The sequence below is a fragment of the Primulina tabacum genome, chromosome 7, assembly GCF_025594145.1.
Source record: "Primulina tabacum isolate GXHZ01 chromosome 7, ASM2559414v2, whole genome shotgun sequence".
Lineage (NCBI taxonomy): Eukaryota > Viridiplantae > Streptophyta > Magnoliopsida > Lamiales > Gesneriaceae > Primulina > Primulina tabacum.
In genome coordinates, this window is record NC_134556.1 from 37,001,443 (window position 1) to 37,023,373 (window position 21,931).

At 31.2% G+C, this 21,931-nt stretch overlaps 2 protein-coding genes, 1 non-coding gene and 1 pseudogene across 3 annotated transcripts; 3 read left to right on the plus strand and 1 right to left on the minus strand.

Annotated features, from left to right (window-relative positions):
* The first annotated feature begins 1,914 nt into the window (after positions 1 to 1,914).
* On the plus strand, positions 1,915 to 3,769 carry LOC142551628 (thaumatin-like protein 1b; annotated as a pseudogene).
* An 8,477-nt stretch (positions 3,770 to 12,246) lies between these two features.
* Positions 12,247 to 12,330, minus strand: TRNAL-CAA (transfer RNA leucine (anticodon CAA)). Its single transcript has one exon. It is a non-coding gene; the product is annotated as a tRNA-Leu (tRNA).
* Positions 12,331 to 14,772: 2,442 nt separating this feature from the next.
* On the plus strand, positions 14,773 to 15,087 carry LOC142550740 (uncharacterized). Its single transcript, XM_075659810.1, has one exon. The coding sequence runs from the start codon at positions 14,773 to 14,775 to the stop codon at positions 15,085 to 15,087; it is 315 nt and encodes a 104-aa protein (XP_075515925.1).
* Positions 15,088 to 17,463: 2,376 nt separating this feature from the next.
* Positions 17,464 to 20,682, plus strand: LOC142551629 (E3 ubiquitin-protein ligase CIP8-like). The gene is made up of 2 exons (XM_075660965.1): positions 17,464 to 18,643; positions 20,443 to 20,682. The coding sequence occupies exon 1, from the start codon at positions 17,579 to 17,581 to the stop codon at positions 18,632 to 18,634; it is 1,056 nt and encodes a 351-aa protein (XP_075517080.1). The 5' UTR covers positions 17,464 to 17,578; the 3' UTR covers positions 18,635 to 18,643; positions 20,443 to 20,682.
* The last annotated feature ends 1,249 nt before the right edge of the window (positions 20,683 to 21,931 follow it).

Sequence of the window (21,931 nt, forward strand, 5' to 3'; positions counted from 1 at the left end):
AACAAATGAATCAATGAAACATGTGTGTTCATAGAAAAAGGATATTTTAGGATTTTTTTTAATTAAATAAGACATAATGCAAAATGTGTAATAAAGAAGGTCATTTTTGAAACTATGACTTTGAAATAGACTAGAATAATCAATTTCCCAATTTTGTTTTAAAAAAACAAGAAGTCCTCTTTTAACACCAATTATTTAAAAAAATCTATTGTATAAAAATAATCTATACAATTTTTAAATTATTTAAAAAAGATTTTTTTTGCATATACACGCATCAAATGCCAAATATGGTAGAACATACTAAATTGACTAAAGAAGGAAATAATTTTGTTCTTCTGTAAGAAATATACGAATAAACAACTACTTCACGTGCATGATTCATCCACATGAATCTAAATTTAAATAAAAACATTTTGTAAAATGAAGTACTCACACATCAGAGAAAAAACCAAAAGTTTTTGGTTGATTGAATGGCATTTGGCTAATTTTATTTTATTTTTGACATCCACCGCTTCAAACATTGCAACGTGGATGGATGCGCAATCCCACGATTATTTTTTGTCCAATCAGAAGTTTCATTAAATAGAATATCGTTCTGTGATTAATTTTCACGTGACTGACGAAAAAAAAAAACATCGTTTTACCATCACGCTGCACGATTTCATTACATAAATAAATGATCACATCTTGTCGGACTTCAAAATTTTAGGCAAACAAAGACTTTGAATTCTTGGTACCATATGTTAGTTTACCGGATCTGAACTTGTGAGACGGTTTCACGGGTCGTATTTTGTGAGACGGATCTCTTATCTGGACCATCAATGAAAAAATACTACTTTTTATGCCAAGAGTATTACTTTTTTTATTGTGAATTATCGATAGGTTTGACTCGTCTCACAGATACAAATTCGTGAACACATCTCACAAAAAACTTACTCTAAAATCTATTTGACTGTTTGAAATGCATTCGTATTTGTATGAATGTCATTTCAAATATCTTTCTGAATCAAATATTTTCATCTAGACGTGACCTAAATTTTAACAACAAAAGAAAACATTTACAAATTGCTAGCAAAGATTCAATAGAGCGTGTGGTATGAAAATTATTATATGCAAAGCAATCAAATATGACTAGAAACAACAGTAATCCCCTGAGTTCAAACTAGGAGGTCAACAACTTTTCAAATATTACAAGATCATCATTAGTCGTCCATCGATACTACATTCAACGCATCAGCAATATATTTTAAAATATTATTTATGTAAATAGTAATAGTTGTCTGAAATTAAAATTATAATTTGGATGGGGAGTTTTAAATTTTCAGAGTCCAAATTTCAGGATCAAATAAAATTTATCTATTCAAAGACGGTAACACCATAATTCTAAAATTTTAAAATAAATAAAAAATGTGAACAAGAAAAATATATATGGTATAAATGATATTTACTTTTCAACATTTGTTAAGTAATGGAAATTGTTATATACTATTTAAATATGTAACGTAAAATATAATACAAAATAGAGTTGTGCATGAATTTGAAATTATTATTTATGTTTTTGAGAAATTGTATTTTTGATCTTATTTTTTATTTTATTGTGATTTTGGTTTTATGTATTTTTAATTATAATTCTCAATAATTATCTTTATTTTTCTATTTTGAGTAATTTTATTAATGTGATATTGATATAATATTAATATGATATTGAAAAATTGAACGTTATATTCTACGAACTAAAATATATAATAAATGAAGTAAAAAATTGAGTGTACAGTAATCCGTAATTATCTCAAAAAATATGAAATATAAAGTCACTGCATTTTCTAAAATGCACCTTCGGTCTCGGCGGGTCCCGCAATAGCATACCGCCTCCAACTAGTCTTCCCCTGCTGCTGCCTATAAAATCCCTCTGCCACCGCCTGTGAAATTCCCCAATCTCTTCCCTCTCATTTTTGTTCGGAAGAAGGTTTTCTCCGCCACCCTTCTTCTTTTTCTTTCGTATTATCCATCAATCGAAGGACATCCCACTTCTATGGGGAGATTTTACTTGCATGTTGTACTCCTGATTTTCTCAAATTCCATTGTTTCAGGTACCTCCATTGACTAATGATAAAGATTTTTCTGGATTAATTAATTTCTGTAATGAGCAATTTAATGTTGTGACTGTGTCAGTTTTGATTAATTAACGCGAGTTTTTTCTATGATTTGCCGCTTATAGGAGTATATTCAGCTGGTACATTCACCTTCGTTAACAAGTGTGCGTTCACGGTCTGGCCAGGCATTCTATCGAACGCTGGTATCGCATCTCTCGAGCCAACAGGATTCTCTCTGCAAACAGGCGAAACGAAAATCATCAGCGCACCGGCGTCTTGGGGTGGGCGTTTCTGGGGAAGGACACAGTGCGGTTTTGACTCCACCGGGAAATTCTCTTGCGTCACAGGGGATTGTGGCTCCGGAAAGGTGGAATGCGCGGGGTCTGGCGCTGCGCCGCCTGCAACTCTGGCGGAATTCACCCTCAACGGCTACGGGGGGAAAGATTTCTACGACGTCAGCCTCGTGGACGGGTACAACATCCCGTTACTGTTGGTGCCGCAGGGCGGATCCGGGACGAACTGTACAAACACGGGATGTATAAGGGATCTGAACAGTGCTTGCCCGTCTGCCCTCCAGGTGATGAGCTCCGGCGGGGAGCGCGTGGCGTGCAAGAGCGCTTGCGAGGCATTGGGGAACGACGAGTACTGCTGCGTAGGCGCGTACGGCACACCGCAATCCTGCCAGCCGACTCAGTACTCCCAGCTGTTCAAAAGCGCGTGCCCACAAGCATACAGCTACGCTTACGATGATTCCACCAGCACCTTCACATGTACCGGTGCCGACTACATCGTCATGTTTTGCCCTTCACCCAACACCAGGTACTTTTACCAAATTGTCCATTACACTTTTATCCAGTCTACTATGTTACTAAAAATATTCATAATTTTCGAGTGGTAATTTTAGAAACCAGCAGTCCATTTTTGTGATTATCATTACCGCCGACACATTTTGCTTAGACGAAAAGGATTATTAACGTATGCCGACACGACTCGGTTGCCCCCCGTCAGAAAACTAACGGTCATTTCACAACGTATCTGTCATCTCTGACATACAAATTATTAAATTCTTTCATTTTTTTTTGTGCAGTCAAAAATCCTCGTCAGCCGGCCAAAATGGATCGGAGCGAACCCATAGACAGCGCCATGGTGTACCAAGGCGCATTGGACGTCAGTGGCGGTGCACAACAGCCCACGTATGGCGGTGCCCTAGTCATCGCTGCGGCATTATGGCTCGTGCGTCATCGTTTGTAATTTCAGTGGGCCTGACCTAATCTAATCCTGTCGGGTTATGGAGGAAGAGGTTATGTGGGCCTCCTGACATCGTCTGGGCCCGAGATAGGGGGCCCATGTGACGAAGAACTCGATCAGCCTGAGTCATATATAGACAAGACCGATCGATGAAAGGCAAAAAAATAGATGGAATGGTAGAGAAAAAAAGGTTGCTTAGTTTTGGTGATAGATAGATAGCATTAGGAATATAGTAAAAACACGTTTAAAGTCTTTATTTTGTATTTTTAGATTTGATTCGTATTTTTTTTTAAAAAAAAAATGATTGATATATGGGGAATGAGAGGAATATTTATTTGGTAGATTAGGGATTATAAAGATAATTTGGTGAAAAAAAATTATTTATTTTGTTTACGTGCGCCGTAGTGAAATTTTATTTGATTGAAACATCATCTTTTGCCAGTGTTTTAGCATTTTACACCATTTAAACTACAAAATCAACCAATTGTTTATTAATTAAAAATAAGAAGAAAAACAAAATGATCTTATTTAAGAATGTAAAGACACTATAATTATTAATACGATTAAAAATATTTAATTTTTATGATTTTTTTTCTGTTATAACAATTTTCTTTCTATATTATATATTAAAGTTAAATCCTTTAGCGGTAAGTTGGTGTATCTTATCATTTTTATTTTACATAAATTCTCTCTTTTCAACTCCCTCTTTCTCTATCTAGTTTTTGAGTCAATCAAACAATATAAATTATTTAATGTTTAACATATTTAAAATTAGTTTCTACGAGAATAGTTTCATTTAATTTTTTATCTATTCTTTTACATATAGGATTAAGTGTAAATAATGGTTTATAATAATTACGATAACAGATACATATGACCTCTGTTCCAGGAGTATAATTATAACCATGTGTTTAACATTTAATGTTAAAGAATCTAATATATTAATATCAGACAGTGATAATGATAAAGTAGGATAAACATCAAAATATATTGGACCATGTGTCAGACTAGATTGAATTATTTTCATAAGGGATTGTTTCCAATTCAAATTTCTACCATGTCTTAAAGCTGCTATAAAGCTTTCTGATAAACCTTCTAAAGTTAAAAGTCTAAAAGCAAATTATAATAAAAATTAAAATTTATATAAGTTAATGCAATGTGTGATCTACCAGATCCTCTAAATCCAAGGGTGGAAAATTGAAATATAAGATCTACGGGAAACTGAATCATATTTGTCGAAAATCATGTTGCTATGTAGCAGAACATTGTCTATCGATCTCTATTTGAGCTGATGGAGTAGAAGAATGATAGATTAATTATCAAGAGTTTGATTCTCTTTGTCAATAAATCTTCAAGTGAGCTTGTCGCACAATCTGTATCGAATATAATTTATTTGACTAACATGATTTATTTAATTCAAATATTTTATCTGTGAGACGGGTCAACCTTACCGATATTCACAATAAAAAATAATACTCGGATAAAAAGTAATAATTTTTCATGGATGACCCAAATAAGAGATATATCTCACAAAATATGACATATGAGATCGGCTCACACAAATTTTTGCTATATATATACTGTAGCATTAATTACCCTCTAGTTACGTCGACAGCCGATCACTAGTTTTTGCGCGCAAAAGGTTTTCATTTAATTATTATTTCCCCAAAGATAATGTGGTTTACGCGTTTTTATCTCCTTTTATTATGTTAATTAATTATCATTAAAGAGAATTAATGGCACAGGAAAATGAACAAGAGCATACTTAATTCTTCGTCCCTATATTTAAGTTTGTGTGTGTTTTTACATTGATTAAGAAAGTTATTGAAAAAATTAATTTTATAAATAAATTTATCGTTATACCTCTTTTTTTATAGAATGATTTATTAAATAAATGAGAAAATTAGTAATCAAAAATAAATTAAATAAGGGTAGATTTGTAAAAGAGTATGAAAATTAATACTAAATAAGAAAAGAATGAAGTAATTACTAGTGTCATCGTAGACGCATGTTGATTGCAATATAATATATTAATATAATATGATATATATATTGTATATTTTTATTTTTTCAAATATTTAGTTTCAATTTTTTATAAAAGAAGTCATTTTTATCGAATATTTGCTGAAGTTTAATGAAAATTTGGCGATTTTTCTCGACACAAAAAAAGTTATTCATACTATTTGAATTAGGGTTTGTTTGAATTATATATTATATATGGATGATAATCCATAATGTGTATAACATATTTTATAATTATAATAAGTTATGGAAACGTTAAATAAAAAGATATATGTAACTTTTAATTAATTAATATCTTATCCTTGTATCAAACAAAATATTTAACAAGATTTTCTGAAAAATATAATTTTCCCATCGAACTAATTTCAAATGAAATATTTTCCATTCATCAAATTAATTTATGTTCTATGGATGAATATGACAGCTCCGGTTCATTTTATTTTTTAAACATCAAATTGCAAAAATAAAAAAATTATATAATTTTTTCTTTAACTTCTTTTGGTGGAAAGTGCTCGGGAACAATCAATTGGAGTCATCAATCGTTCGATGATAAACTTTGGATTTAATAATTCATAGGATAAGTTATTAAATAAAATGACGAGTGATCATATAATTAATTTAATTCATATTTCTAAATAGTTGGTAAAGGTCGTGACTCGTGACATTGCTAAGCAACTTGTCCACAATTATTGTACTATTAGACATCACAAAATTTAAGAAAATTCATTGAAATGATTTCATATCTTCCATGTAAAATTATGATAATAAAATATAATTTTGATATGATTCAAAAAAATTATCGATCGTATTGAACATTTATAATTCGTGTCAATAACAGTAACTTATAATATAGTTTGTGTAATTTAAAACACATTACGAAATAAGATAGAAATTGAATTAAATCTGGAATGAAAGATAATATATTATTTTTTGTTATTTAAATAAAATTTATGTGATATGTTTTATTTTAAAATATAATATTTGTTTTTTTAATGTTATTTTAGGTCTCTTGTGAGAAGATATCGTGAATTTTTTATCTGTGAGACGGGTCAATCCTACCGATATTCACAATAAAAAGTAATACTATTAGCATAAAAAATAATATTTTTTCATGGATGACTCAAATAAAATATCCGTTTCACACAAATTTTTACTAATCTTTCTTTGTAATGAAATTGAATCAATTTTAAATTACAGAAAACTTAAAGTCCTAGATACTCGAACCCGAATAATATATATATGGGTATGCTGGGCGCTGGTACAGCTGGCGCCCAGCTGTGTTTTCTTTAAAAAAAACATTTTTTTTGTTTCTAGATTTACTCCCAGTTTCTATATTTCTAGATTTTTAGATTTCTTCGATTTCTGATTTTTTGTGCGTGAATGGCAAAAAAAAAAATTTCTTCTTTCGAATATTGGTCACGGAAAATGTGGATTTTGAAGCCTATGATATATATGGTGTGAAATTCGATTTAAGGTGCAATTTGTGAAATTCGATTTTAGGTGCAATTTGTGCGTGAAATCACAAGAAATTCGAAAGCAGAAATTTTTTAAAAATTCATCGTTGGAGAATTTTTTTAGAAATTCGAAAGAAGAATACTTTTAAAAAAACATTTTTTTTTGTTTCTAGATTTCTTGATTTACTCCCAATTTCTAGATTTCTAGATTTCTTCGATTTCGGATTTTTCGTGCGTGAATGACCAAAAAAAAATAATTTCTTCTTTCGAATATTGGTCACAAAAAATGTGGATTTTGAAGCCTATGATGTATATGTTAATTAAATAAAAAAATGTTTTTAAAAAAAATTTAAAAAAAAAACACAGCTGGGCGCCAGCTGTACAGGCGCCCAGCATACCATGCGCCGAGGGTAACAAGTTTCATATACATATATATATATATATATATATATATTCGAAAAGTGCAATTAATATATAATTCAATGACTTGCTAACTTAAAAATGCAATTTATAGACATTTTGAGTGAAACAAGTTATTACATGTAATTGGAAAATTAAACCTTACATCCATAAAAATGATCAGAAAAATGTATCCATGAAGTTTCCAGTTATATTCCTCGACTATTTTTTTTATGTTTTCGATAGGTTAATTACACACTTCACTCTAACGTTTTTTTATTTATTTTTTTTAATGCTTTAGATATAATTAATAATTACATTTCACATAACTATTAGGTCAAAGAATGTATATGCAAAAGTTTAGATTTAGCGTTTGAAGTGAACGTTTGACCAATGAATATGAGTTTGATTTTTCTTATGAATACTTTTTCCAGTAAACCTGTTGTACATGGTTTGTCCAGTGTGGTTTACCTTAATAACATATTTATAGACACTACAAGAATAAATGCTTATGGTGACAATCATAAATGTCATCATATTCAATATTTAGTGACATTTAAGTTTTAGTTACACCTCTAACAAATGTCTTATATTCCAATGTCGTCTTAAACTTCCTGGAATTTTTTAATGTCATTATAAGATGTTAATGACAACTTCATACGTGTTACTAATTATTCATATAATGACAATTCTAGTTATTCTGACATTTTTAATTGATGTCATTTTTTATATGGAGGGAAACAATTATTTTACCTCCTCTAATATTTATCCAACCAAAATATTCACACATTTATTTATAGTGACAAATTTTAGTTTTTTAATGATTTTTTACTATGTGAGAAAAAAATTGTTTCCCTCCATATAAAAAATGACATCAATTAAAAATGTCAGGATAACTAATGTAATATGTTTTTTTATTTTACACATTATTAATTTTTTACAAGTGTCATTATTAAGTATTTGCAACAACATTTAATTAAAAGTGTCTACAAAAAAGTGTCACAATAACTATTTATTATTGTAGTGAGAGTACCGCATTACTTCAGAAGTTTACTCAATTCTCAATACGCAGCGAAAGATAATGACCAACGATGTGTGTGACTCTCGACGGCTCAAACGTATGCATACTTGAACCGGCGGTCACCTCCTTTGGTAAATTTTTTAAAAAAATCAAAATACATCCTTCACCTATCACCCCGGTTCAGTGGATTCCCTACGTCTCGTGTTTGACTGATAAGATTATGGATCGTGGCTTAATTTGGGATGGATAAGAAATTTATTTTTCTCCAGTGTAATTTTGCTATGGACTAAGTATTATATTGATCAAAACACAATTAGAATAATTAAATTAAATAAAAAACAGCTCTCAATTTTGTAAAGAACAATAACAAATATTAAATTTGACAAATTCGAGGCACCCATGCATTTGCCAATATTATTATTGTTATCGTTGTTGTTATTATTATTACATATGATCTTTATGCTATATATGATAATTTTGTCTGAAAACTATTGTTTAAAAAAATGTTTTTTTTAATCCTCATCCCATTTCGCGTGAGAGAATGAGAATTTTCCTCCGTGGTTGATTCATGTTGTAGCAAATGACATCTTAGTTTTTCAATAAATTACAAGATGTGATCGTCAAAAAAAATTAAATCAGGTATAATTTATAAATATAGACATACTTTAATACGTACGTACAGTGCATTCCCTACGTTGTGTTTGCCGTAAACTTCTCGACGGGCATCCTTCATTCAAAATTCAACACGCTAGAAGACAAGCAAATATGGTGGCTCATACTCTTGCTCGAGAGGTCATATCTTATGTTAATCCTTTTATTATGAGTCACCCTCCAGATATCTTATGTAATTTCATTTCCCACGATTGTGAGGACAACTTTTGATATACGACATTCTGAGTTCAAAAAAAAAACTAGCATCTTATTATTATCAAAACAAAGGCCAAATTTAAGGAATGTAATGAGTTGAAGCCGTAAATTATTATCCATTTAATTAATTAGCACCCCGAAAGAAAAAAAATACGTAGCCCTATTTATTAAATATTCAGCGTGCATGTGATCTTATAACTTATAATTTATTCAAGATTTTGGATTAAAGAGTAGATAATACAATAATCTTTCACTTCTTTCTCACGTAAATAAAGCAACATGTTGGCTCCTTTTTGACCATATAATATACGTACTTATATAGATAGAGTTGTCCATGCATAAATTAAATTAGAATTTAAAAAAAAAAAACTAGAAATTAAGAATCCAACACCTTTCAAAAAAAGAAAGAAAACAACCCAAAATCATGTCCCCACTTAAATATTAGTAGATAGCAAAATATGTATAATAAATTATTTGGAAGTATATGGTTAATTGTGATTAGTCTCTAAGTTCAAATATAAGTTATAATTCAGTTCTCATGTTAGAAAATCTTAATTTAAACTTTTGACCTCACATGTTGTACATTTCAACTATATGAACTTAATAATCCAAATATTATATTATATATATCTGATTTAAGTTGATTGATACTCAATTTAAGTCACTTGGTACAATATGTGATGCATACATGTGTACCTTATTTTCGACATGTACCTTATCGTCCGAAAAAAATTGTTAGCATTTCATACTTAAAATTAATAATTATATATAATTTGATTCAGTCTATACTTAAAATTTGTATATTTATGTTATAATCTCAATGATTTGTATCTGTATTTATTATTTTAGTTTGTTTCTCGTATATGGCATAAATAATATATCTAATTAAAATGTATTGATATCTGAAACTCACAACTTTATGTCACAAATTTCAGCTATTTGTATCTATTTGGACTCAAAAAAAATCATGAAGCTAAAATGAAAAAAACAAGTAATCTATTTGAAATGAATGTTTGATTTTGTTTATTATGTACAAATGTGAAAGATGAAACATTTGTTACTTGTATTCTTGAATAACATAACATCAAGGCCGTAGTAGTATATTAATCGTTTAACTATTATATTGTTTCAAACTAACTATTAAGGATTGGTACGTGACCTCATAATAGACACGTCTAATGAAAGAATTCATTGTATCAATTCTACTTTCTAGTCGTGGTATGTTTTTTATCATCCCGGCTTATGATTCAATGCCATGTATTTAGCTATCGAGTCTCAAAGTTTATGTTTTTATATGATCCGTAGCGTCAAATTAAAGTAAAGGAAATAATCTTGATGAGCAAGCTTTTCGATACTTTAGGCTTTTTGTAAAAAAGAGGTGAAGATTGGTACAAACTGCGACAATGGTGAATTTGGAGTAGCAATTTTTTTGGGGCACTTTTTTCTCCTTTTACGCTGTTATCTATGTCGGATGATGTATACACCACAAAATTAAATCTTTATCCAGATATGAAATTAACCCTTTTACATATATATATACATATATATATGGAATTAACCTTTTAAAAAACATTTATTTGGGTGCTGCTACTAGCTTTATATAAAAATATATTTTTAATTAAAGTTTTTTAAAAAAGAATATTATTACTTTCACACATTCAAAAAATAGACCAACTAACCACTAAACTTTTTTTTTCCTTTCGTATATATAATACCTAATAGACATAAAAAAATACAAGTGGACAATTAAATTTCTGAATAATTCCTTTTTTCCTCAATGATAAGGGACAAAATGCTAATTAATTTGTTGAATAATACAAATTTTATGGCCACAAAAATAATTTATATAAAATGTTTTAGATTATGACGGAATCATCGATCAACCCATTTCTAGTTTGTCATATATTTTCGTCGAATCTAAACCTTTTTTACATCAAAATATAAATAATTAATTTATCCAATCCACACCGAAAAACAACCCATTACTAGTAACATAGTCTTTTAAATAACTTTTCATACCAAATAGAATGTCAGAATACCAAATCTTTAGTGACAGACATTTCAGTGAAATCTTATCCTAAGCAAACCCACAATCCTCCTCATCTATTACTATTGCTTCTCTTTTTCCTTTTTTTGCATGTTGGGCTGCTGAATTGGTTAAAGGGATACGTACGGGGACAATTGATATTTAAATGTGAAGCAAAAAAAATTAAATAATTTTTACGATTACATGCATTTTCTACGCATTAATTCAAAGTGCATATCTATATATAAATTATGAAAACATGTGTGAAGTAATTATTATAAATTTTAAGAAAAAATTATGATACCGATATTCACAATAAAAAATAATAATTTTAGCATAAAAAGTAATAATTTTTCATGGATTATCCAAATAAGATATCCGTCTCACAAAATACGACAGAATTAGACCGTTTCACACAAGTTTTTGCTTAATTTTTAAAAAACTTGTGGTCCACTTCTATTCCAAGAATCATGTCTACATGTAAAATAAATCCATGCATCAAATTATAGTTTTTGAATTCGGAGAATATGTTAGGTACGTGTGAGGTAGTAGAAGATTCCTCTTTACACGATATCACCTGGTGTTTGTGTTCAATATTTTACCATTAATTCATCTTTCTTCAACCCAATGAGGAATTCAGACAACGTATCTTTTTTTTTTGAATTATGTTGTATGTACAATGAGAGTTATACACGGTTACATATTGCTTTTTAGATTACAAAAATATCCCAAATGAATTTTAATTTCAAAAATATATTTGAGATAATTTTGTTATCTCGAAAATCAGTCTATAACCGTGTATGTAATCATTATTGTACACGTATGATATATCATTTCTCTTTTCGAATTATGTCATTCTCCATTTTTCCCCACTGTATTTTTCTAGAATTTTTCATGTTATACATGTTGTTATAGTAATAGCATGTAGATATATATTTTTTATGAAAAGTATATAGATATATTTTCATTTTCCTATAATTTTGAAATTTTAATTATTCAACCACCATTTGATTTGTTAGATATCTACCTAGAATCATATACAAAATCGAATGAAAAATGTAGTATTAAATTATTAAGAATTTAAATTAAAAAAGAAAATTAAAAAGAAAAAGAAATTGTCAGAAGTGGGATTTGAACCCACGCCCTCGTTAGAGGACCAGAACTTGAGTCTGGCGCCTTAGACCACTCGGCCATCCTGACTACTCACGGATAGTTATCTATATATTAAATTATTTATATATAATTTAAGTCCGACAAATCTCAGCTCAGGCCCATCTCTCGGAAACCTTTTCTTATTGGGTGTGAGCCCATTAATCGCTTACCAAATCCATGGTAACGGCCCGGCCCGGCCCGTTCACACCAACATGGGATATTAACACAAATTATGAAGAGTCTGAAGGAACAAATGGTATCCATGGTCTTTCCCGATATTGCAGTCTTCTGCACTTCGCGATTCGCTACTGTTTTTAAGTTTGATTCAGACCTTCGAAATCTCAAATACAATACCCGAAAGAGCGTCAATTTTTTTCTCAGTATGTAATAGGATTTTATCATCGGGGGCTTAAATTTTATGTGTATTTAATTTTTTTTTAAATAGATGGGTCAGGATACCTTTTATATAAAGTTAATCTATTATATAAAAAAAAATTGAGTATCAATCTTGCAAATAATGATGACAAAATATAATATATTATTATCCTAAATGTGATAATATAAATATTTTCTAATTTTAATAGCGAATGTTAGACTATTTTTTAATATATTTTTTTTTGGAAAAATATCGAGTGAAAATGAATTAATATATTTGAGAGAACAGAAATAAAAAATTACAAATAAATATAAAAAGTTGGTTCCATTAAACTAATCACAAAAACTTGAGACGGTCTCACGGATCAATTTCGTAGGTCGAATATCTTATTTGGATCATACATGAAAAAGTATTACTTTTTATGTTAAGAGTATTACTTTTTATTGTGAATATCGGTAATATTGACTCATTTCACAGATAAAAATTTGTGAGATCGTCTCACAAGAGACCTATTCTAAACTAATATACACTTTACAACTTATATGGGTTGAGATTGAATTGGGACAACAAAATAAATATAAAAATCTAATCTAACCACACGTATAGGTCCAACCTTATATGTAAAACCACATCTACTTTATAAATAATTTCGGGTGAAGCCTAATCAAACCATACATATAGGTCCACCCAACTATTAAATGCATGTATCGTGTATTTTAATACCTCCTGCAATATGCATTTTTTTCCCTCACATTTGTTGACATTGATATGATCATAGACCTTCAACATGTTTGAATTTTTTTTAGATATGAACTCGAGCACAAATAATATTATTATATATATAAATAGATATTGCGCCTTCCATTTTTTTTCCGAGTAACAGCTTAAATAGATTACAGATATGTTCGAATCTATTTTTCAAAACTCGAACTTGAGCCCTGATTCGAACCAAACTTGAACAAAAAATTTTAAATTCTCTAAGTTTCGAATAAAGCTAAAATATATCGAATCAGAGCCTTAAAATTTTCATCGACCTGATCCAGTTTGCTTACACACCCGTATAATATCTCTCTTGCGTTTGTGACCAAACACAAATTCCCAAACATCAATTTTTTTAAAAAAAACTTTTGGATGTCTACAATAATTTAACGAAGAAATGTCAAATGCAAGCATGCTTTCTATTACATCAATATACAGAAAAAAGCTATTCTCAGATAATGACTGCAAAATTCCTCTTCCTTCCATTAAAAATCTAGATGTCACTAATATCTGTAAGCTGTGATGGACACATCATAAAATTTTAGAATAAAATATCTTCATTATAAATTTTCCTTAGGGTGGACCAAGGAATATTTTTTTTGGAATATGTGGGGCCAAGGATTTTGATTGGGAGGAGTTGCAATCAATTGTTAAATTAGATGCAATTTTTGCTTTGAGAAAGCCGTTGTCCCCACCCACACATGTTATGCTTAACGAAGATATTTATATAATTAATTAATTATTACTTTAATTTAATCGGTAAAATTATTGCGTTTATGGACCACAATTTGCATTGTAAATAGTCATCAGTCTGGCAACTCCGGCCAAATTTTGTGTGATGCATTTCTTCTATATTATACCCAAAATAACAACTCCTTCTATATTATATATTCTGAAATATGTTTCATACATATTTGTTTATATTGTGTAAAAGAAATTGTCTCACTACCATTTAAACCAATTATATAACCCTGAGATCTTGAATTTGGAATGAGAATTTGGATTCCAAATTCAATTATAATAAACTCGTCCCTACAAAATAAATAGAATCATATACAAGATGAAAAAGTGATGTAGATAAAATTAAAGCCAAATTCTTGACTTTTTACTGATTTCATCATAGTTCACAATCCACTACAAAACAAATGTCTCATTCACGTGTTAGTCTATGTTATATTGAAAGTGTTTTTCTTCTATTTCAATAAATTTGTCGTATTTTTATGAAAGTTGATAATTAATATTTAATCAATAACAAGAGAAATACTCGAAGTGTAACATAGTATTCGTTCACGATTATGTTTTTGCTACACTCATATCTAGTACACCCACCACGGTTCCCAGCTCCAGAACAAATCATGACGATTTCTGACGTAGTCGTGGGAAACTTGACGTTGATTTACCTGGTGGTGATCGCCGTGATGAAGGCGTATGGTCTGGCGACGGGACGTAGCTTCAGCAGCGGCTGCGTGCTCATCCTCTCGACGTTGGTCGTGGCCGCGATCCTGATCGCGACCCTCACGTACGATGTGTCGCGCAAGGCAACGGATTTGCTGATGACTCGCGATCACGGGCACGAGATGTGCCGCGGAGGAATCTGCTGGCATGGAGTTGCCGTCAAATCGCCGGCGTCTCAGGTTCGTTTCCGCCTCCCTCCGCTACACGTACAATGATCCTTTATTAATACCTATATACTTTCTGGTTTTGGATCAATCGAAGTAATTTTGGATTGTGGACGTAACTTCGCGGCGAAGCTTTCTCATAGAAACTATCGATTTTCCTTTTCCGATCAAAACTTGTGTAAATACATGCAATTTTCCTTCGAGGAAAGAACTAAAGGTGCGTGTTTGGCAGCCCTACAGTCGATGTAACAAAGTTAAGGTTTGTGTGTAAGTATCTAAAATACAATGTACAGTTACTTTGTCCAGAAGCCAATTTGTGTGAAATGAAATGAACTTTTATCTGTTTCTTCGTAAAATTGAATTCAGATTTGGCATAATTTCGAGCTCCAATTTTTTTATATGAGCTCAAATTCGAAAGATCTACGGGGAATTTCTAGTTATTATGAGTAAAAACTGAAGCTCAATTTTTTAGCTGATTCTTCATATATTTTTAACAGATTATATATATATATATATATGTGTGTGTGTGTGTGTGTGTGTTTGATTAAATATTGTTGATTCGATGTTTCCAGTATTTGATTACAACCTAGAACATTCATTTAGACGATAATTCAAGGTTTCAGTTGATTACTTCAACCTCGTGTGAGGAAAAATGGGAAAATGTTGGTCGTGGTTATAACTAGTATTTAACCCGGTATGATATTATTACAAATTAATTATTATAAAAAATGAATAAATATTTAAATTGTAAAAACTAATATTCTTTTAAAAAATAAAACTAAAACTATTTTTTCGTTAATTTTGAAAAAATTTCTTAAATACAACGTATGTCGGTTAATTTTTTTTGCCGGTAATCACTATCATATATCAAAATTTTAGATTGTGTTAGTCTAAAACAATGACACGTGCTTATCGTGTTTAATGTATTGATATGGATCACCAACCTAAATACATATTTGATTTTTTAATTCATGAAAAGTTATATATATTATTATTTTTTAACATGTGATAAATAAATATTTATAAATCAAATTCAATAAAATTGATGAGAAATAAAATTTTCAAAATTCAATAACTTCGTATAAATCTCCATTCACGTACAATTTTATGACATGGTACGTGTTTAACATATTCGAAAGATAACAATAATTGCTTCATCAATATCTTTTTATCCAAATAGGTTGTGATTTATCCACAAAATCTCTCCATAATATACATGACAACCTATTATTCTTAAAGAAAAATAAAATATAAGATTATAAGTAAATTTTGGTATAACCCAGAAAAGTTATTTTATTAATATTTATTATATATATTGCACAACAATGTCAATAAATTTTATAAATTGTCATCTAATAAGATTCGTACTTCTTTTAGAATTTGTTTAATCATTTTCGTTACGGGACATTTTATATTAACATGTATCCATGAACTTTGTAATATAGAAAAAAATATCACATTAACAAATGCGTAATAATTAAAATTTTGTACAAATAGGAGAATTATATTTTTACTTATCGATAATGAAAGACAGATTTCAAACGTAATGTCTCAATGTTCTGGTTGTTTTCATATGTAGATAGTTTATAATAGCGAACAAATCTAAGTTTAAACATCAATTACATATTGGAAGAATTCAACTCACAGATTATGCTGAAAAGATGAGACATTTTAAAATTCAATTTCGAAGTACATAAATTTCGTTAGATAAACAGAATAAAATTGGTTTCCAATATAATATGCAACATTCCACTATTTATAATTTAAATTCAAACAAGGCAGCTCGAGAGACAAAAATTATATAGCGGATGCTTTTGACGGAACTATAGCATGCATCAACTCATTCAAATTATGAAAATCTCAAATCATGCATTGTATGTCAACATATCTAATTATCAAGGATAATAAACATGTTTATTGAGGGTAATTTAATGCATATTTGAAACCATTTTGAATCAATCACTTTTAATTTTTTTGCCTCTCTTATTTGAATTTTAAGAAAGCAGTTTAAGAGATACAGTATACATATGCTTTTGGAAGAAAATTACTATACATTAATTCTTTCCAATTAAGGTAATCTTGAAATAACATTCCTTTGGGGTCAAATATTTGTGATTACTAAATGATAATTTTATTTCAATTGGAAAACTTTTTTTAAGTGACAACTTTTAATACTCAATCAATTTTTTTAAAGAAAAATTAAATAAACTAATTAAATATTGTATTTATTTTTTTAGATATATAGATAATTTTTAATACTTAACCAATTTTTTTAAAGAAAATTTAATTAAGCCCTTGGCATTGCATGGACGAGATTACATGTACCGTGGACAAACCATCTCAAGGACATGCGAGATGTTCACTTGAATGGTCGGGCCATTGGCCAGTAGGTTAGGCATATACTAGATTCTAGAAGGAGACTCGAGCTTAGGACTAGGTAATTTAAAAAATGATTGAGTAGGCATTAATGTACCAGACAGAGCAATTTAGGATATAAATACTAAAAACTAAAAACAAAAAACAAAAATCATTATTTACTCCGATGGCCGAATCCCTATCGAACCAGTCTCCGACACCGAAACAACTCCCATCAGGGTCGAATTCTAGCCAGCCGCAACATTGGTGCTATCAATGCAACAAGCGCGTGTCCGTTGAAACCCTGTCAGATCTCCCAGATGTCGTCTGCTTCGATTGCAAGAGCGGCTTCGTGGAATCCATTTCCGATGACCACACTATCGGAAACCCGTTAGTCCAGGTCCTACGCCTTATCTCCCAAACCGCGCTTGAGGACAACGGGTCACCTCGCCCACCTTCGGAGCTATCAGAGGAAGATTATCTTTGCATCGAGCTCGATGGCTGGGATAACGACGATGATGAAGACGACTATGATGAGCAATCAGTTGAAGTCATTCACGAGGACGAGGTGGATAATCGGGATCACTACCCCGAACATGGCTCGAATGATGCGGAAAACGAATTAGCTGAGCCGCGTGGAGAAGATGAAGCGGATGAAATGCTCAGAAGACGGCGAGAGTTGCTTCAGCTGCGGCTTAGGGATTTTGCAACGCGAGCCGCCAGCCGACCAAATAGAATCCTCGATTGGGAAGAGATTTTAATGGGTCTGGAGCACCATCCATTTGATTTGAGATTTCATGTTCCTGAATCCGAAGCATATGTAGGAAATCCTATGGATTACGTGGATGCTGCTGGGTTTGAAGCCTCGCTTCAGAATCTAGCGGACAGTGATACCGGAGGGAGGCGTGGAGCACCGCCAGCTGCAAAATGGGTGGTCGATAGATTAGAGAGTGTATCGATTCAGAAGAAAGAGGAAACAATTACGTGTTCTATATGTAAAGATTTGGTGAATGCTGGTGAAAGCGTGAAGAAATTGCCGTGTGGACATTTGTATCACGGCAAGTGTATTTTAACATGGTTGGGGTCGCGGAATTCTTGTCCTGTTTGTAGGTTTGAGTTGCCCACGGATGATACGGAATATGAAGAGGAGAGGAGGAAGAGAGTAGCGGCGGCTGGCCTGAGGACCGGTTCGTCAAGTTCTTCTGGCAGTGGTGCGAGTAGGCCTAATGCTGCCTTTGATTAATTCTCCATGGTAAGCCGTTAAATTGTCACCATATTACCATATTACCTTTATATTTGTGTTTGGATTTGAAAATTTATAGTTCCTATACTGTTGTTTTTTGTTTCATTTCATGTTCCTCGAACTTTAAGAGTACGATTGGATTGTTAGATTTGGTTTTGGGATAGCATTTGAAATCTCAAATAAGAATCGATTTGAAATTCAATGAAAGAAAATTATTGAGTCCATAAAATGTATTTCAAATCCTTCGTTCCAATTCTGAACCAAATAGATGCAATTGATTTGAGATGTGAGTTTGAAATGAAGTCCTCTAAAATCTTTCAATCCAAATGCGGCCTGAGAGTAGTTTTATGGACGACAAAATATTTAACTTGTTCTTGTTTCATTGGTTGTGTTTTTGTTGAATTAATATTCAACAATCGTTTTAGACATCAAGAGTTTTATAATTTTCTGATTTTCCTTGTAAAAGTATAGTGATCAAGAAAGACCTCCCCCCAGCATTTGAAAGAAAGTAGCTGTATTTTTTCCTACTACTGACTGCAATTTTGGAGTGCTCGGTTGACTGCTGTAAATGAAGCTTTTCATTAGAACTTTGGCAAATGATGTCTTAAAAGACCATAGGATTTAATTTACCAAAGATATGGGTGCAAATTGTAATGCTGGTACCAAATGTATGCTGAGATCAAGCATCGAACTCTTGTAATTACTTGATGGTATTGTCATCCCAAGATTTTATATTTCATTGAAATTTAGTTGATGCAGGACTTTTTCCTGTCTTATGATGAACATAACACGAGTTTGTTAAAAGATGTTAGTGTAGTACTATTTCTTAGTTTTTATGATGGTGGAACATCAACTTATCAATACCAATATGAAATGAAGTACCAGTTTTTACGATGGTGGAACATCAACTTATCGATAACAAGTATGAAACAATTCATGAGAAGAGTGAAAGCTATACTAAAGATGAATAGTAGACATTGAGAAATCATTGTTTATTTGTGGCTGCATTTTAAGTTTTATTTTGCTATTGTAACTGGAGTACCACGTAGATTTCAATTATTTTACTGGACGATCCTGTTTTCGGGAATACAACTGGTTTTTTATAGGATCCGGAACTTGATGATTTTCTATCCTTTCACTAGATCCTCTTGGTGGCAGGTATATGTCACAATTACTTTTCTTGAAAGGATGCAAAACTTATTATTTATAATTGGAGGCTAACTGATGGGTTTCTTATATTAAACACCGAGAGAGGTTTGTGACCTAAATGCCTAATGACTTCTTAAGTTTGATCACGTGTCTTCCTCATGTATGTGGTTGTAGCAATGGTCCTAGGACAATAAATCGATCGTGTTATTTTCTCATATATCACAAAATGATCTAGATATAGTTGATAGTCCATGATGCCCGTCCCTAGGCTCAAGGCTCAACGATTCAAGATTTAGCCCTACGATGAAGCGCCATGACATGAGCCACTGAGTGCATGCCTTAATGAGGCACGTGTCCTTGCACTTCGTGTCCTCGAGACTACTCACTTTCGTGAGGCATGTGTCTCACCTTGATTACACTTTGTGCCTGAGCAATACAATGCTCCTGCACCTTCATGTGCCTTGCATTGCTAGGCCTAACATCTATGATCTATGGCTCTGCACTTCTCTATGACATGTTCAAATTTCTGTTTGCTAGAAATCATTAATGTCATGTTTTAGCCATTTATATGCCGATTCTATTTTGATTCTAGGAATGCGTGCTTCTTAAGTTTTTGCGCACCGGTTTGTGGCTTTACTTATCTTTACCTGTTTTGCTAGGAGCTGGACCATGTTCATCAGAGATTTAGGTGCTGGAGTTGCCAACATCCAGAATTCGCAGAAATCTTGGATTTGATAAATAATTAGTAGTGATGGCTGCGAAGCCACCGTATCTGAGACTCATGTCATGTACTTGGTAATCAAATGTTGAGGATGTTTTGTACAAATTTGATGGTTTGATACCGCTTTATTATATTTCATTTTCAAGAATAATCGATTTCGAACCTCAAATTGTTTTGAGTGTCTTCTCTATACTATATATACACTGGTTTGATGGATGCTTATGTTTTGGGCAAGTTGATGGGTGATTCTATGCTATATAGGGAGACCTTGTGTATTTTTTGTATAAGATATTAGTACGAGCATTTCAAAACAAATACATGTCAGTAATTTTTTTGTTTTCGAATGAGATGTTCGTGTAAAAATCTTGTTTGAATACACTGCAAGTGTTTCTCCTGGTTGTAGCAAAGAATAATCTCAAGTTGATGTAGAAATAGACGTAACAGTTGATATATTAGAATATTTTGAAACGAGAGTCGTAGTTTTATGTCATATTAGGGTTGTAAACGAATCGAGTCGTTTCACAAATTTTTCAAGACGGCTCGATAAATATTTGATTTGTATTTGACTTATCGAACTTGAGCCGAACTTGAATATGTTTCGAACTTTTTACGAGCCGAAATCGAGTTAAAATTATTTTGTTCGATAGTTCGAGAACATCAAATATTTTGTCAATATAATATTATATTATCTATACTTGTTTAATATATTGTTAAGTTTGAGACAATTAAATTAACTAACTTGTGGTGTCATGGTCTGTTTTAATAATATCTATTAACATATATTAATAAATTGTTAAAATTTTGATATAAGTTGCTACAAGCTCAATGGAATATTTGTTCTCTAAGCTTTAAGTTGCAAGTTCTATTCCTATTTGTTTATTTTTTTCCTTTTTTTATATTTATTTTTTTAATTCATACATCAAAATAACAGTGTAGTGCCTTTTATAATTATATTTGGATCCTCATTTGAATATAAATCAAATGAATTGTAAAAATCATTGTACAAGCGCAACGCGTGCGTCGGTGAAGTAGTTAAATATTAAATATGTGTGTGTATACATAAATTTCGAGCCTTTCGAATATTTCGAATTTTCAAACTTTAATTATCGAACCTTGTCCAAATAATAGTTCGAATAGTTCGTAAATAAGATCGACCATTATTCAAAACCCAAGGCTTCCCAATTGCTTAGGCTTGCACAGAGAGGCCCAAGAAACCTAGTGGACATCATTTTTACCATGAGATGAACGCCACCAAAATTTTGCACATATTTGTTCCAAATCCTTGCATAGGGAACTAGGAATTTTAAAGCATGACATAACATAGGAAATAATAGCCTGTAATACCGATTTGATGAACACTTATTTACCTCCATCAGAGAACATTTCAGACGACCAACCTGAAATTTGATTGCAGATATGATCTCTAA